The 15,380-nt window shown below is 39.5% G+C and overlaps 1 protein-coding gene across 3 annotated transcripts in view; it reads left to right on the plus strand.

The window, feature by feature from the left end:
* The window catches only part of USP54 (ubiquitin specific peptidase 54), an 81,768-nt gene that overhangs the window by 37,958 nt on the left and 28,430 nt on the right, over window positions 1-15,380 (plus strand). For all 3 annotated transcript variants that reach the window (XM_005153863.3, XM_031053049.2, XM_031053048.2), the window contains exons 4-9: window positions 1,378-1,512; window positions 6,371-6,484; window positions 6,647-6,729; window positions 9,184-9,289; window positions 12,977-13,123; window positions 14,540-14,689. In XM_005153863.3, the coding sequence (XP_005153920.2) occupies window positions 1,378-1,512; window positions 6,371-6,484; window positions 6,647-6,729; window positions 9,184-9,289; window positions 12,977-13,123; window positions 14,540-14,689 (735 nt within the window). The remainder of the gene's footprint in view (window positions 1-1,377; window positions 1,513-6,370; window positions 6,485-6,646; window positions 6,730-9,183; window positions 9,290-12,976; window positions 13,124-14,539; window positions 14,690-15,380) is intronic.

The raw sequence follows: 15,380 nt of genomic DNA on the forward strand, positions 1-15,380 counted from the left end.
AAGGTTGCAGTTTGTTTAACCATCTCCCAGTTTGCTTTCTCATTTCCTGATAAAAAACAAGAATAGTTAAAGGAGAGAAAGATTCAGATGACTTATTTCCAGTTAATACAGATCCTCAGTATGCTGGGAGAAGGCTTTCTGTAGTCAAGGGAGGAAGTGATGCATGAATCAACATTGGTATGGATTCTCAGTATAAGGTTGAAAGAAAACCAAACAGGCAAAACAGTTTGAGGCTGCCTTTCTTCTTGTTTGACTAAATTTAGAATGCAGAAAAGCTAAGTGATACCCAATCGATCTTTTTTTCTCTTGCAGTTAGAATGGAGCTTTTCTGCAACCTTTAGGGAAATTGTGAGAAAGGTTTGATAGAAAAGGACAAGCAGAATTTTGAGATTGATACTGATAAAGATGGTGTCTTGTCAAATGAAATGAGGTAGAGCAGAGGGGTGTTGGAGACAGAATGGTTTTGTATGAAAATAAGGCCTAGAGGTTTTTACTTAAACTGAGGATTTTGCATACAAGATGATGTTCCTGTTTTAGTGGGAGAGCACAGTGCAAGTTAAGTAACTCTTCAGAAGATCTTTTGGATATCGCAGCATGCACAAGTATATGCATATAGACATGCACACAAAATAAAAGTGGGGTTTTAATCAGTTGGGAATATGTACCAAGTTTTCATGAATATAATCCACACTTTAGACGTAATGTGTCTTTATAGAGGTACTCATCCTTGCAAATTATTACCCATGTGACCTGTGAATTAGTTATGAAAATGCAGGTTTATGGCAGCAAATGAGTAACTGGCCATATATAGGAACTGTTACTTGTGTTATGCCTTTTCCCTCCTGCACGCTGATTCAAAAATCATCTGATTTTTACCAACTTGGACTTAACTGGAAGGTAAATTTCTTAAAAGAGTGAAAGCAGCAGGTTGTGGCCATGGTTATGGTTGACGGCTAAGACATTTGAAAAGAGTTGCTTGAAAGAGGAAAGAAGGCAGATTATGTAAGAAGAAAGCTGCCAAGGTAGGAATGAAAAACTGGAGAAAAAGAAATAGGAATAAAAAGTGAGGAAATGTTGGTGTCTATTGTGTTTGTTTTGGGAATCAAAGGTGGAGGAAGATCCAAGAGGGATTATTAACACTGAGGGAATTTTACCCCTAAGCTCTTCACTCTCCCTTGGATATGTGAAAGGAAGAAATACACAAAGTTGCATGTAATTTCAAAGGAGGAACTAATTCTGTGGTAATCCCTGTATGATACAAAGTATCTGTGTGTTGCTTGATCAAAGTGAATTAAATGTTCGCTGTTTTGTTTTCAGATAACTTGAGTCATGTTTTGAAAATACAGTAACTTGCATATCTTTTTGTTTTACCACTAGAGTATCTTCAACCAGTTCCAGTGTAGCAGTGAGAAGGTACTGCCTTCTGATGCCCTGCGCACTGCTCTTGCAAAGACATTTCAGGATGAGCAACGCTTTCAGCTGGGCATCATGGATGATGCTGCTGAATGTTTTGTGAGTATAACTGAAAGATGGTTTGACAGGCGTAGATGTGAACCCCCACCACACAATTATTTATTTATTTATTTATTTATTTTCTACATTCCTTCCCAAATTCTAACAGACCTTGCATGTGTGGCCTGGAAAAGTCCACAGAGCGATCCTGAAGCTTCAAGTAATCCGGTGGGGAACCACTGGTTTGCTTGAGAGTCATTACTAATGATTTTGAAATGGAAACATCAGTATTATCCATTTTTACAGTTACTTTTGCGTATCTACTGCTTGAATGTTTAAGTGCATCTTGGATAGGAACTGTAAAAGCAACTCCACTGCAAGAATATTCCAGAATTCTAGTTTTAAGGATCACCTCAAAAAGGTGAAAGGATGTTTTGCCAGTTACTGTGAAACTATGTTTTCACAAACTCTAAGGGAAGGTATAGATAAATAATCAAACAAAACCCCATACAGTTGTTCATATTCATAAGCTGAGGTAAGCAGTAAAATGGATCATGTCCAATTATTTCCCTTGCCGTATTTGTAAACCATCTGACAATTTGTTTTAGGCTAGTTGTCTCACCAGTGTGGTTGGTAGATGGCTTTTAACACCAGTCTTACATTCCTAGGTTTGCCCACCTGTTTTCTTTTTATACTCAAACTCTTTATTGGCATCCGTTATGTTAAGCTTTTATTTTTACCCATATTTTCTCATTTTCCCTCTTCAGTCTCCTAAGTTGATTAAACTTAATTAGGATGTATTTTTGTCTTGCTTACCTATTGGCTGCTCCCCTTTTTGGAAAGGATAGCACAAATGTATTTGTTTCTTACTTGTTTATTAACAAAGATATTATTTCTTAACCAAAGTACTGGATTTACTACTGCAAGGTAGAACTTCTCCCTGGTAAAGCACCTATCAGTGGAGTCATTTCTATGTATTAAATCTTCCATTTCTGATACCTAGCTAATTTGAAGCTTGCACTGGAAGAGATAACAGAAATGAGATAAATGCATATAGCTATTGTAGTTCTTCTCTTAAATTAAGTGGACTGACATTGGCCTTTGATAACTCAACATATCCTGTGTTTCTAGAATACTAATATAGCAAAACATCATACTTTAATGACCTTGCTTAAAATGGAAGTACATCATGCCAAGAAAGCCTCAAAGTGAAATAAATTGCATCAGCCTACACAGGAGCCCCTGAGCACAGTTATGCTAAATCACTGTATGCAGTCCAGCGCTTGAATGGAGTTCTGTATGTTGTACAACATGGGAATTTCTGATTCAGTTTCCTAATTGAGAAAGCTATGTAGTCTCTCTCATACTGCTGTGGAAGTCCCCACAAACAAGTTTGTTAGGTTAACTGTACTGGCACAAGGACAGTTAAAATGGGTACAAATTCCTTTATGAGGTTAAGCTTTAAAGGTAGAGATAAATCATAGAATCATAGAATATTTAGGGTTGGAAAGGAACTTAAGATCATCTAGTTCTAGCCCCCTGCTATGGGCAGGGACATCTCACACTAAACCATGTCAACCAAGGGTCTGCCCAGCCTGGCCTTGAACACCACCACGGATGGATGGAGCATTCACAACTTCCCTGGGCAACCCATTCCAGTGCATCACCATCCTTACAGTAAAGAACTTCTTTCTTATATCCAATCTAAATTTCCCCTGTTTAAGTTTTAACCCCTTACTCCTAGTCCTGTTGCTATAATCCCTAATGAAGAGTCCATCCCCAGCATCTCTGTAGGCCCCCTTCAGATACTGGAAGGCTGCTATGAGGTCTCCACGCAACCTTCTCTTCTCCAGGATGAACAGCCCCAACTTTCTCAGCCTATCTTCATACAGGAGGTGCTCCAGTCCCCTGATCATCCTTGTGGCCCTCCTCTGGACTTGTTCTAACAGTTCCATGTCCTTTTTATGTTGAGAACACCAGAACTGCACACAATACTCCAAGTGAGGTCTCAGAAGAGCAGAGTAGAGGGGCAGGATCACCTACTTTGACCTGCTGGTCACACTTCTTTTGATGCAGCCCAGGATATGGTTGTCTTTCTGGGCTGTGAGTGCACACTGCTGGCTGATGTTCATTTTCTCATCAACCAACATCCCCAAGTCCTTCTCCGCAGGACTGCTCTGAATCTCTTCTCTGCCCAACCTGTAGCTGTGCCTGGGTTTGCTCCGACGCAGGTGTAGGACCTTGCATTTGTCATGGTTAAACTTCATAAGGTTGGCATCAGCCCACCTCACAAGCGTGTCAAGGTCCCTCTGAATGGCATTCCTTCCCTCCAGCATATCAACCGAACCACACAACTTGGTGTCATCAGAAAACTTGCTGAGGGCGCACTCAATCCCACTGTCCATGTCACTGACAAAGATGTTGAACAAGACCGGTCCCAACAGTGATCCCTGAAGGACACCACTCGATACTGGTTTCCAGCTGGACATTGAGCCATTGAACACAACTCTGCCTGCAGCCATCCAGCCAGTTCTTTATGCACTGAGTGGTCCACCTATCAAATTGATGTCTCTCTAATTTAGAGACAAGGATGTTGTGTGGGACAGTGTCGAACGCTTTGCACAAGTCCAGGTAGATGACGTCAACTGCTCTACCCCTGTCCATCAGTTCCATGGCCCCATTATAGAAGGCCACCAAATTGGTCAGGCAGGTTTTCCTCTTAGTGAAGCCATGCTAGCTGTCACCAAGCACCTTGTTGTTTTTCATGTGCCTTATCATGCCTTCCAGGAGAATCTGCTCCCAGATTTTGCCAGGCACAGAGGTGAGACTGACTGGTGTGTAGTTCCCCGGGTCATCCATTTTCCCCTTCTTGAAAAGGGGCGTTATATTTCCCTTTTTCCAGTCATCAGGAACTTCACCTGACTGCCATGATTTTTCAAATATGATGGCCAGTGGCTTTGCAACTTCATTCTCCAGCACCTTCAGGACCCATGGATGGATTTCATCAGGGCCCATGGACTTGTGCACGTTCAGGTTCTTAAGTTGGTCTCGAACCAGATCCTCTTCTACAGTGGGCCAGCGTCTGCAGCATCTCACAGTCCCTGTGTCTGCCTTCCAAGACATGGGTTGTGTGGTCAGAGCATTTGCCAGCAAAGACCAAGGCAAAGAAGTCATAAAGAACCTCAGCCTTCTCCAAATCCAGTGTAGCCAGTTCTTCCAGTAGCTTCTGGAGGGGTGCTCATGTTGTCCCTAGTCTGTCTTTTTATTTGCTACATACCTGTAAAATTCCTTCCTGTTATCCTTAACATCCCTAGCCAAGTTTAATTCTAACTGGACCTTAGCTTTCCTAACCTTGTCCCTAGCTTCCAAACAACATCACTGTATTCTTCCTTGGCTACCTGTCCTTGCTTCCACCTTTTATAAGCCTCCTTTTTCCTTCAAATTTTCCTCAGCAGCTCTTTATCAATCCGGGGAGGTCTCCTGGCCCTTCTGGTGCACTTCCTTCTAGTTGGGATGCAACACTCCTGAGCTTGTAGGAGGTGATCCTTGAATATCAACCAAAGGGGTCTTGGGACCCCTGCCCTCTAGGGCTGTATACCATGGTACCTTACTAAGCAGGTTCCTGAAGAGGCGAAAGTCTCCTCTCTTGCAGTCGAGGGCAGTGAGCTTACTGCACACTCTTCTCACTGTCCTGAGGATCTCGATTTCGACCATCTCATGATCAAATTCCATGGGTTTTCACTTAGTTAACCTTTTCAGCCGTAAAGGCAAAGATTTAATTCAAATGGAAGAAGAGCTTAGACTCTAAGGTTCTAAGAAAATTGTACAAGGTCAGAGCAGGCTGTGTGGAGACCTCATAGCAGCCTTCCAGTATCTGAGGGGGGGTTGTGGGATGCTGGGGAGGGACTCTTCATTAGGGACTGTCGTGGTAGAACAAAGGGGTAACACATTCAAAGTTAAACAGGTGAAGTTTGGACATAAGGAGGAAGTTCTTTACTGTGAAGAGTGGTGAAGCACTGGAAGGGGTTGCCCAGGGAAGCTGTGAATGCTCCATCCCTGGTGGTGTTCAAGGTCAGGTTGGACAGAGCCTTGATTGACATGATTTAGTGTGAGATGTCCCTGCCCATAGCAGAGGTGTTGGAACTAGATATCTTAAGGTCCTTTGCAACCTTAACTATTCTGTGATTCTATTTTGCCTAATAATTAATCTTGATCTGTTTATTGCAGGCCTAGAAGCCATCCAGGCAGCTCATAGTAATAGTGAAAGGTGTGCTGCTGGAAGAGGCATCAGTAGACTTTTGTCACCCCCAGCTTAAAGTTGGCAACAGTGAGAGGAGAGGAAGTCCTGGGACAAGAACTCCTGGGAACTTGAAAACATATGGAGTTGTCTGAAAAAGTATCTAGAAAATGCCAGTGCTTTTATTTCATGCAGATTTTAGTCTGCCCCTTCATTTATTAGTTCTCTCTCTTTTTCATAGAATGTAACTTATTTGCCATATTTCAAAGTCCTTGGGGAATGTAGAAATTGATTAGGGTTACTTTGTGGTGATGAGGACAAGTTAGTGGCAATGCAGTGCTTTTAAAATTGCAGACCTGCTCTTCCTGTTATATTTGTCAAATCCATTGCTGCTTAAGAATTGAATAGAATAAGCAGTAACAAATCTTTAGCTGTGCTAGGAAATAAAATAAAGGGTTAACCTGACACAACATTGCAAATCAGAAGCGGTAGCCATTTTCTTTTATATCAAAGATACGCTAACTTGTGTTTTGTAAGCGACGTGAAAATTTGTAGGAACCTTCTATCTCCATAAAAAATGCTTACAACATTATTACATCTGACAAGCTTTTGTGATTTACATTTTAACTTTTGTTTACATTTGAAATGTACTAATGCTGTTTTGCTTCTCTCTTTGGCTAGGAAAACCTGTTAATGCGAATTCACTTCCACATTGCAGATGAGACAAAGGAAGATATTTGCACTGCATCACATTGCGTTTCCCATCAGAAGTTTGCAATGACGTTGTTTGAACAGGTGAGGTAATGATAACCTGTTATACCAATCACAACTTCTCGAGTTTCAAATTTTCATTTGTAAGACATAGATTGCCGTGATAAAAAAAAAATACAAGCAGAAGTGCTGCTGTGAAAGTACTTGTTTAATCTTGTCAATGTATCACATTTTCTTTCTCTTTAGTGTGTTTGTACCAGCTGTGGTGCCACATCTGACCCACTGCCTTTCATCCAGATGGTACACTATATTTCCACAACCTCACTCTGGTGAGTTGAAATTTTTAAAAGGAAGAGAACATGTGTGTGTGTCCCTTTCCTTTTCTTTTTTTTTTTGTTTTGTGTTTGTGGTGTTGTTTTTCTGTATTTATTTTTTAAACTGGTATTGCATTTTGAGCTTTTCCTTCACAAGATTAGATCTCCAGAACATGGTTTGCTTAAAGTTGGTGGAGCTTTGATAACTGTTATAAAGAATGTGAGGATTTAGTGGAGCAGAAGATATCCCTTTAGGCATGTCGTCTTGTTTGTGATTCTGAATCTGACAGCTGTAGGGGCAAGGTCTTGTGGTGTACGTTTTGAAAAACCTTAATATGTGAGCAGATGAGTTAAGAAAGATAAAAAAAGAATTACTCTGAAAAGGACCTTTGTACATCTACTCCATCCTCCTGTTCAAAGCAGTGCTGACTTCAAGGCTAGATGAGGCTGACTGGGGTTTTGTGCTGAGTCTGGAAAACATTCAAGGCTAGAAATTCCATTACTTCTCTGGGTGGCTTCTTCCATTGCTTAGTAACACAGTGTGTTTTTTTAATTTTTTTTTTATTATTTTTATTTTTTCCTTATATCCAATCAGAATTTCCTTTTCTGTGCCTCTTACTTCTTCTCCTTTCTCTGTTCACTTCTGCAAAGAGTCCGACTTATGTTCAGCTTGTCCTTCAGCTTTCTGCAGTGTTGCTCCTCAGCTGTTCAGTGCCCAGCCAGTACTGCTGCACCAGGTGTGCTTCATCTGAAGTTCAAGACTTTTTATTTTCCTTTAATGAATTTAATGAGATTCCTATCAGCTCATTCCTCCAATCTGTCAGAACCTTCTAGGTGGTGGCACTCCTTTTCTGTATATTGACTGCTCCATCCAGTTTGATGTCATCTGTAAACCTGATGTGGGTGTATTCTCTTTCATCATCCAGGTTGTTAATGAAGATGTTAAATAGCATCAGCCCCAGTATTAACCCTTGAAGAACCACAGCTCTTGACTGCTGGTTATGTTTTGGTCCTCTGAGCCTGAAGGTCCAGATATATTCTACTCAGGCAGTCCACACCTCCCAGTTTGGCAACAAGAATTCAGGAGGTGATTGGCAAACTTCCTAGAGACCAAATGATATTAACTGCTCTCACTTCCTCAGCAGAACCCATTGTTTTATGTCAGGAGATAATCATGTAGGTCAGGTGTATTTTGCCCTTGGTAACTCTTTGCTGCCTGCTCTGATGTACCTTCTTGTCCTTCAAATGCCTGGAGTTGATTTCCAAGGGTGTTTTGATCTGTCATCACCCCAGGTACTGGAGCAAGACTTACCAGCCTGTAGTTCCTCAAACCCTCTTGATGGATATGTAGCTCCTGCTTTCTCTAGTTATTGGGGAACTCCCCTGGTCACCATAACCTTTCATTAAAGGAGATGGTGTAGGGTGAGACATCACTGCCCATGGAATTTGGGGTTGGAACTTAAGGTCCTTTCCAACGCTAACTGTTCTATTGTGCACAGAGCAATAGCTCTAGCTCTAGTCTTCTTTTAGTAGATTGCTGCTCAGTTACAAGCTGCTTAATCTGATTGAGGTTTTGAAATTTTGATTGGATGAAAACTTCTCTTGTGTGAGATATGTATTTACAGAGCCCCAAAAAACTGTCTTGAAAACTTCTAGCTGCTCTTATGCAGAACTGTTAAAAACTACCATTTTACAAGTGTATCAGGAGTGCTGTAAAGCATTCCCCCTTATGGCTGCTACCTGCCATTCCATCAAACTGTAGCTTTCCTTTAGGTCACCAGCAGACACTGGGTATTCAGAATATTATTTATTATAAAAACATAACTAATATGTTTCCTGGCCAGGAAAGAAGTTGTGTAAATGGTATTCAGTATTTTATATTAAATATCTCAAATCTTAAGTCACAAGATATTTTAAAACCATCAATAAAAAATAATATATTTACTTAAAGCATTTTAAGGTTGAACATGCTTTGAGCACTAATATTCTTGTGTACTTACTGTCATCTTTCAACTTGGGACAGTTGAAATTAGTTGAGTACCATGCTATTTTTGCCTATAGCTTTATTATTAAGGTGTTGCTTCACTGTCCTACTTTAATAGGGTTGTGGTTACTGAAGGGAAGCATTATGAGGCAAATACTTAATTTTGAAACCAAGTATTTATCAGTATAAATAAAAAAGCCTGAAGCTGGCTTTTAAGATGTAAATTTTAAGCCAAACTACAAACTGTTTCTATTTTAAGTTATAGTTGTTTTCTTTATGCAGTATTGTCATGGAAGGTGTAGTAATTCACACTGAATAATTATGTGATTTTTCTGTACTATAATATTAAATGTAAAAAATGTTATATGGTTTTACAGTTCTATTAATAACATTTAGGTGAAACATGTACTTACGTAATGTGGGTTTGTGCTTTTTTTCTGTTATTAAACTTTTTTTTTTCCCCTTGTGCTTTCTCTGTACTGAAGCAATCAAGCTATTTGTATGCTGGAGAGACGAGAGAAACCCACTCCAGATATGTTTGGAGAGCTACTACAGAATGCCAGCACAATGGGAGACCTACGAAATTGTCCAGTTAGTATCCTTAGTTTTCCTTGGGGGGGGGGGGGAGAGGAGAAGGGTACAAAAAGGACAGAAAAGGTTTAGTGTATTACAGTGGTGTGTACCTTTAATGTAAGCATTTTCAAGGTTCAGCTCATCACGATAAAGAGAGTTTTCTTGGTGTTTGAATTCAGTACCTCTCACTTAAACTGCTGATGTTGAGTGCTTCTTTGACTAGATGAAGTAGTGAGAAGAGGGATAGAAATAGTGTGGAAACTAAAAATGAATGCTTCAGAGTTTTGGGTGAAAACTAAAAGTGAATGTGTCAGAGAGTTAGAAACCATGAGAAAAGGTGGTGAGGAGGAATAAATTGGGAACGCTTATGTTCCTTTCAAGGAATGGTCACACAATCCATTCCTGTTCACGTCTGTTTCTGCTAGAAGTACTTCTCATGTTTGCTGTTCAGCTTCACTGAGAGTTGGCGAGGCCTCCAGCGGTAGGATTACATGAAGCTGCAATCATGTGGCTTTCATCCTATGATGAAAGTTCTGGTATCTTACCTAAAGGAATGGAAATGACAAAGAATTTGGAGGCTGTCTTTTTATAGGAAATGTATGTAAGTTGACAGTGGTTTTGATTAGCTAAGCTTTTTAGAACAGTGTTTCCACAGTTCACACAGTTTCTTTAGTGATTGTTTCTGTTGAGGCTAGTGTGCTTCATCTATAATAATAGCATGAGAAATGATTAATTATGGTACAATCTTTTCAATAGTACCGGCTATGGCACATACAGAATTTTTGCGTCAGTTACTAATTATGTGTATGAAATCAGTAGTTTTGCTTTGATAAGCTTCCATCCAACTTCATTACTACATCTTAGTTAGAATAAATTGATCTGTTGACCAAACTGCTAAACCTGCCACTTACAGCCAAAATGTTGATCAGAGTGAAAGAGGAAAGGACTGCTGCTTTTCACTGCCAGAGAGTATCTTGACAGTGAAAAGCTTATAGACTACACAGTATATCTGCAAGAGTTGTGCCAAAGGCAGGAATTATCACAGAAAGTCTGAGGGAGTATTGGCTTGTTTTTCAGTGAGGAGTGTGGGAGAAACTGACCAGAATTTGTAGGCTAAGTTGTGAGTGATGACTGGCATTTAACCACTTAAAAACAATTTCTGCATATGTCCAGTTGATAGTCACAGGCTGTTATTCTTAAAAATGTTCCATTCTGCTATGCAGTAAAAATCTGAAAAAATTCAGCTGAATTAAGTCTATAAAAGCTTCATGTGAATATATTTTTTTCTTTAAATTGTAAGGGCTGGGTTTCAAAAAGAGGAGTTTGGTATCTTGTTCTGCCTTTTGAGTATGTCCAGATCCAGGGCTGCAGATAAGTATACAAGAAGGGATATCATCACACTTTTTCACATTGATTAACAGGTAGGGCAGGAAACAGATGCATAATTGCTGCTTCATATAATGCAACTGTTGGATGCCTCACCAGTCCTCAGTGAAGCAATACAGGCTCTAACAGGAATCATTTGTGTACATGTTGTCTGGGGGCAATGTATTTCCATTTTATCCCCCCAAGTTCTGTAATGTGTAACTCTGAAACTTTCACTCTTAGTCTCCATCAAAACATTATTTTGTTTTTTGGAAAATTGGCAAATAGTGGCTCATCTGAGTACAAGAAACGAAGGTATTGTATTGTTGTCTAAAAGATTCATATGAGTCCAGCTATTTAGTAACTAAGGCATAGGAAATTTAATAGAAAGACATTCTTTGTCAGGTTGAACTGCTATTTAACTGTGGAATAATCAGTGGGATAAAATTGCTTACCACTAGTTGCTGCCCCTTTCTTTTTCTTCTTGGGAAATTTCTCTTTTGAGGCTTAGCTAAGGATGGCCTAAAAGCCATGCAAGGGAAACTTTTATCAGAATGCCATATTCCTCCTCTCTTGCAGAAAAATGATGATGTGAGTTAGCTGAAGGAAAGAAGACAATTTAAGAGTGAGATAGGTTTGTTGTGGTAATCCACAGGAATGTTTGTACTTTGAATGACCCTTGCAAAATATGTGTGAATACAGTCACCTCAATATTAAAGCCTCATAATCTGCATTTAAACATGTTGTGGTTTAAGCCCAGCCTGTCACTCAAACCACACAGCTGTTCCCTCACTCCGCCTCCCCCCTCCCACCACCCACTCCTCCCCCCACTCCCAGAGGGATGGGGGGAGAATCGAAAGAGTGTAACTCCCACGGGTTGAGATAAGAACAGTCCAGTAACTAAGGTATAACACAAACCACTACTGCTACCACCAGTAATAATAATGATAAGGGAAATAACAAGGGAAGAGAATACAACCACTCACCACCTGCTGACTGATACCCAGCCCGACCCAAGCAGTGATAGCCTTCCAGGTAATTGCCCCCAGTTTATATACTGGGCATGACATGCTGTGGTATGGAATACCTCTTTGGTTGGTTTGGGTCAGGTGTCCTGTCTCTGCTTCCTCCCAGCTTCCCCTCCTCCCTGGCAGTGCATGAGATTCAGAAAGTCCTTGGTCAGACTAAACATTAATGAGCAGCAACTAAGAACATCGGTGTTATCAGCACTGTTCCCAGGCTGAAAGTCAAAAACACAGCACTGAACCAGCTACTAAGAAGGAGAAAAATGACTGCTACTGCTGAACCCAGGACAAAACATCATTGTCCTCTGCCTGTAAAAATATCCGTCTTTCAGTGCCTTGTTGTTAAGCTCATTTCTTTCTGTTTCTGTCTGATAATTGGGACTGAAATTCTGAACAATTTTCTGGACTGCTGTGGGGAAGAAATGCTTTATGATCTCTTCCCTGGTTGTAGTGTCAGAAATTATTCTATTCAGTTGTGACACTGGTCTCTCTTTAGAGATGAGAAACTGTTCTCAGTATTAAAGTGTCTTGGTTGTTTTGGGTTTTGGGGCTTGTTTGTTGGTTTTGTTTTGTTTTGGTTTTTTCCTGGAATTTTGCAGAGATACCTTTGTGACCTGCCACAGGGCAAAAATGAGTGTTGCAAAGAGACTTTGTCCCAGTTGTTGTCTTGTCCCACCATATCCCACCCCTGTTGTCATCCCTGCCAGCCTAAAACAGGGTAAAGCACTTTTTACTAAAGTTAAGTGATAGTTATTATTTCAGATAGCACACTTTTTTTTTCATGATGCTGTAAAGATGCCATCCAGATCTTCCATCTGCTCCCACATTTATATGAATATGGGTCTAACTATTCTAATACGAGTACCTTGTAAAACAGCATGCAATTTTAACAGCAAAGCAACACCTGAATGTTTTTTTGAAACTGTCGTAGAAAGCATAAGTCTCTGTAAATACAGTTTTTAATCTGAGATTCTGATCCAAAGAAAGTGAGCTTTCCCTCCAATTCCTAGGAATGTTTTTGGACTCTTTTCATGTATGCTGGCTTATCTCTTTTTACAGAAGCCTGCTTTTGCACTATGCCTTTTAATGATTATTAGCAGTATGAAAAGAATCGACAATGTTTATTTTAAAACTTGAAAATACGAGATACTCTTGCTAATGCTTCTCATCTGTGACATAAGAAACTCGTTATCTTGACTATTATCCACCACCTCTTTGGAAGCTGTTTTTGAAACTTATACTTGTTAGTGCCTTGCCCTAACGTTATAATAATAAGAGGATTATATTCAGTGTTTTGTTTTATTTAAATCCTCAGAGTAACTGCGGGGAAAAGATCCGTATTCGTCGTGTGCTGATGAACTCTCCACAGATCATCACCATTGGCTTAGTCTGGGACTCTGACCACTCTGACCTGGCTGAGGACGTTATTCACAGTCTGGGCACTTGCCTTAAACTGGGAGATGTGAGTGTTTTTTTATTTTGACACTACTTACAGACACAGGAATCTATAGTAGGAGATTGAGAAAAGTAAAATGTCACCACCTTTACCTTTTCATTGTCTATAGATAGGGGGAGTAGAGAGCAGGTTGAAGGATCTGACCTGTTTCTCAGTGCATCACAGCCTTCTGAAAATACTAATATAATTGCATATTTCTTGAATTTCTGAACTTGCTGAAAATTAAAAATTACTCCACAAAACAGAGCTTGTCTGAATATAAAAAAAAAATCGAGTGGAAGGAAAATTTATTGGGGGTTGTGCTATTTCTATGAAAATACATGTGTATGCTTTCATTTGAATAACAGGAGTTTGTTTCTGTTTCTTTTGAAGACAAAATGTAGATTGCGGTTGTCTGGGTTTGTTGGTAGTTTCAGCTGTTTGGCATGGTTGGTTTTTTTGTGCTCCTTTAAATCCTCTTTTCATTGAAGTATGTGGTCATAACACTTAAGAGCTATTTATAACTGAGCAATCTGAGAGATGGTGGCTGGCACTGTGACTGAAAGATAGATTAAATTGAGAGTGTTTGGTATCTGGAGGTTTGTGCCCTCAAGGATTAATTTATTCTACATTAGCTGAACTTATTCTACACACTTATTCTACAGAGCTGAACTATTGGTATAACAAATTGTAGCTGTGTCTCACTGTAGTCTTATTACATTAAAATAATTAAATATATCTACCCACACATATGTTAAAAAATGCATTGCCAGTGCACAGTGTACCAAAATTAGTGCAAGTTAACGGAAATGTGGTTATGAAACATTGTGGTCCTTGCACAGCAAAGCAGTAATGCACTAGAAAATGAGTCCTGTGCATTTTTAAATAAAACATGGTCAACTAAATAGAAAATAGTTTTTCTGTGTGCTGACTTCTTTTGACCTACAAATGTATTCAGTTTATCTTTTATGTGGTGTTGTCATGAGTTTGTCTTAGCTTAAGTCAGAATAAATGTCAGCTGTTCACTGTCAGAAATGTTTTGTTTCTACATAACAAAGAGGAATTAATGTTTTAACAATATTTAATATAATCAGGCAGCATGACACAGAGAATAAAGATTTTCAAAATAGAATGACACCCCAGATACTGAAAAGGTATTCTATTATTGTTGTAAATGTCTTCCTTAAAGTGCAGGCACAGTCTCCCGGACTGACTTGAATCTTGAGAATCCCTTGAGTTGGTAGACTTCTGTACCTAGTCTGTATCACTGAGCTTGCTTAAACATTGGTTAATTACTTAAGTATTTATTGCCTTGTTTTCTTGATCATTAAAGTAAGAACCTGGCACCTCTCTATAGTACTTGGAGGTCTTAAAACATAACAGTATGTAAAATTCCGGACATTTTATTAATTTCTTTTTTCATTTTTAACTCCCTTCTTGAAGCTCTTCTTCAGAGTAACTGATGACAGAGCAAAACACTCAGAGCTGTATTTGGTGGGAATGATCTGTTACTATGGAAAACACTATTCTACATTCTTCTTCCAAACTAAAATCCGCAAGTGGATGTACTTTGATGACGCTCATGTCAAAGAGGTGAGAAATTAATGTTTAGAATAAGCTACTCTTGTGTATATCCATACTGTTTTCTACAGATTTTAAGGAAGTTTGGATGTTTTTCCACTTAAGATCCTGAATTCTGTTGCACCTTTTTCTGAGCAAAATAAAGCATTCTCAAAAAAGAATATTGGTAGTCTCAGAAGCCCTATTCTTAGTTGTATTGTGGTGGCTGCCTGTCTTGCTTTTATGCTGGTTTTTGAAATCCTACAGTTCGCTTGTGCACACAGCTAACATACATCTCTCACTTGCTGACAAGCAGTATAGCTATTTGGTGCCTGCTTTTTGGGTTCTTTGTTGAAGTATCTTGATGCCAGTCTTCCCTAGTGGTTGCTGCCAACAACAAATTTTCTGCTTCTGTTAGTGCTTTTTTATCCCCTTTTCACGAAGCATGAGGCCCTTGGCATTAAAGATACCAGTACTGGAATCTTGGCACACTATTACTACATCCCATTAGTTTGTTTGACATTATTTCACACCACTGCCCTTTTTTTCCTTCAAGTCATGGAAGCACAAAGATGAGAGAGGAAAATTTTGTCCTGTAGTCCTGCCAAGCTCAGTCTCAAAGGAAAAACTCTAATCCTTGCATTTGTTCAGTCACATTTCTCTCCAGCAAAACAAAGATAGGTAGCACAGTGCTTTAGCAGAATACTCATACATGGTGTAAATC

This window comes from Melopsittacus undulatus, chromosome 4 (assembly GCF_012275295.1).
Source record: "Melopsittacus undulatus isolate bMelUnd1 chromosome 4, bMelUnd1.mat.Z, whole genome shotgun sequence".
In the NCBI taxonomy this organism is placed as follows: domain Eukaryota; kingdom Metazoa; phylum Chordata; class Aves; order Psittaciformes; family Psittaculidae; genus Melopsittacus; species Melopsittacus undulatus.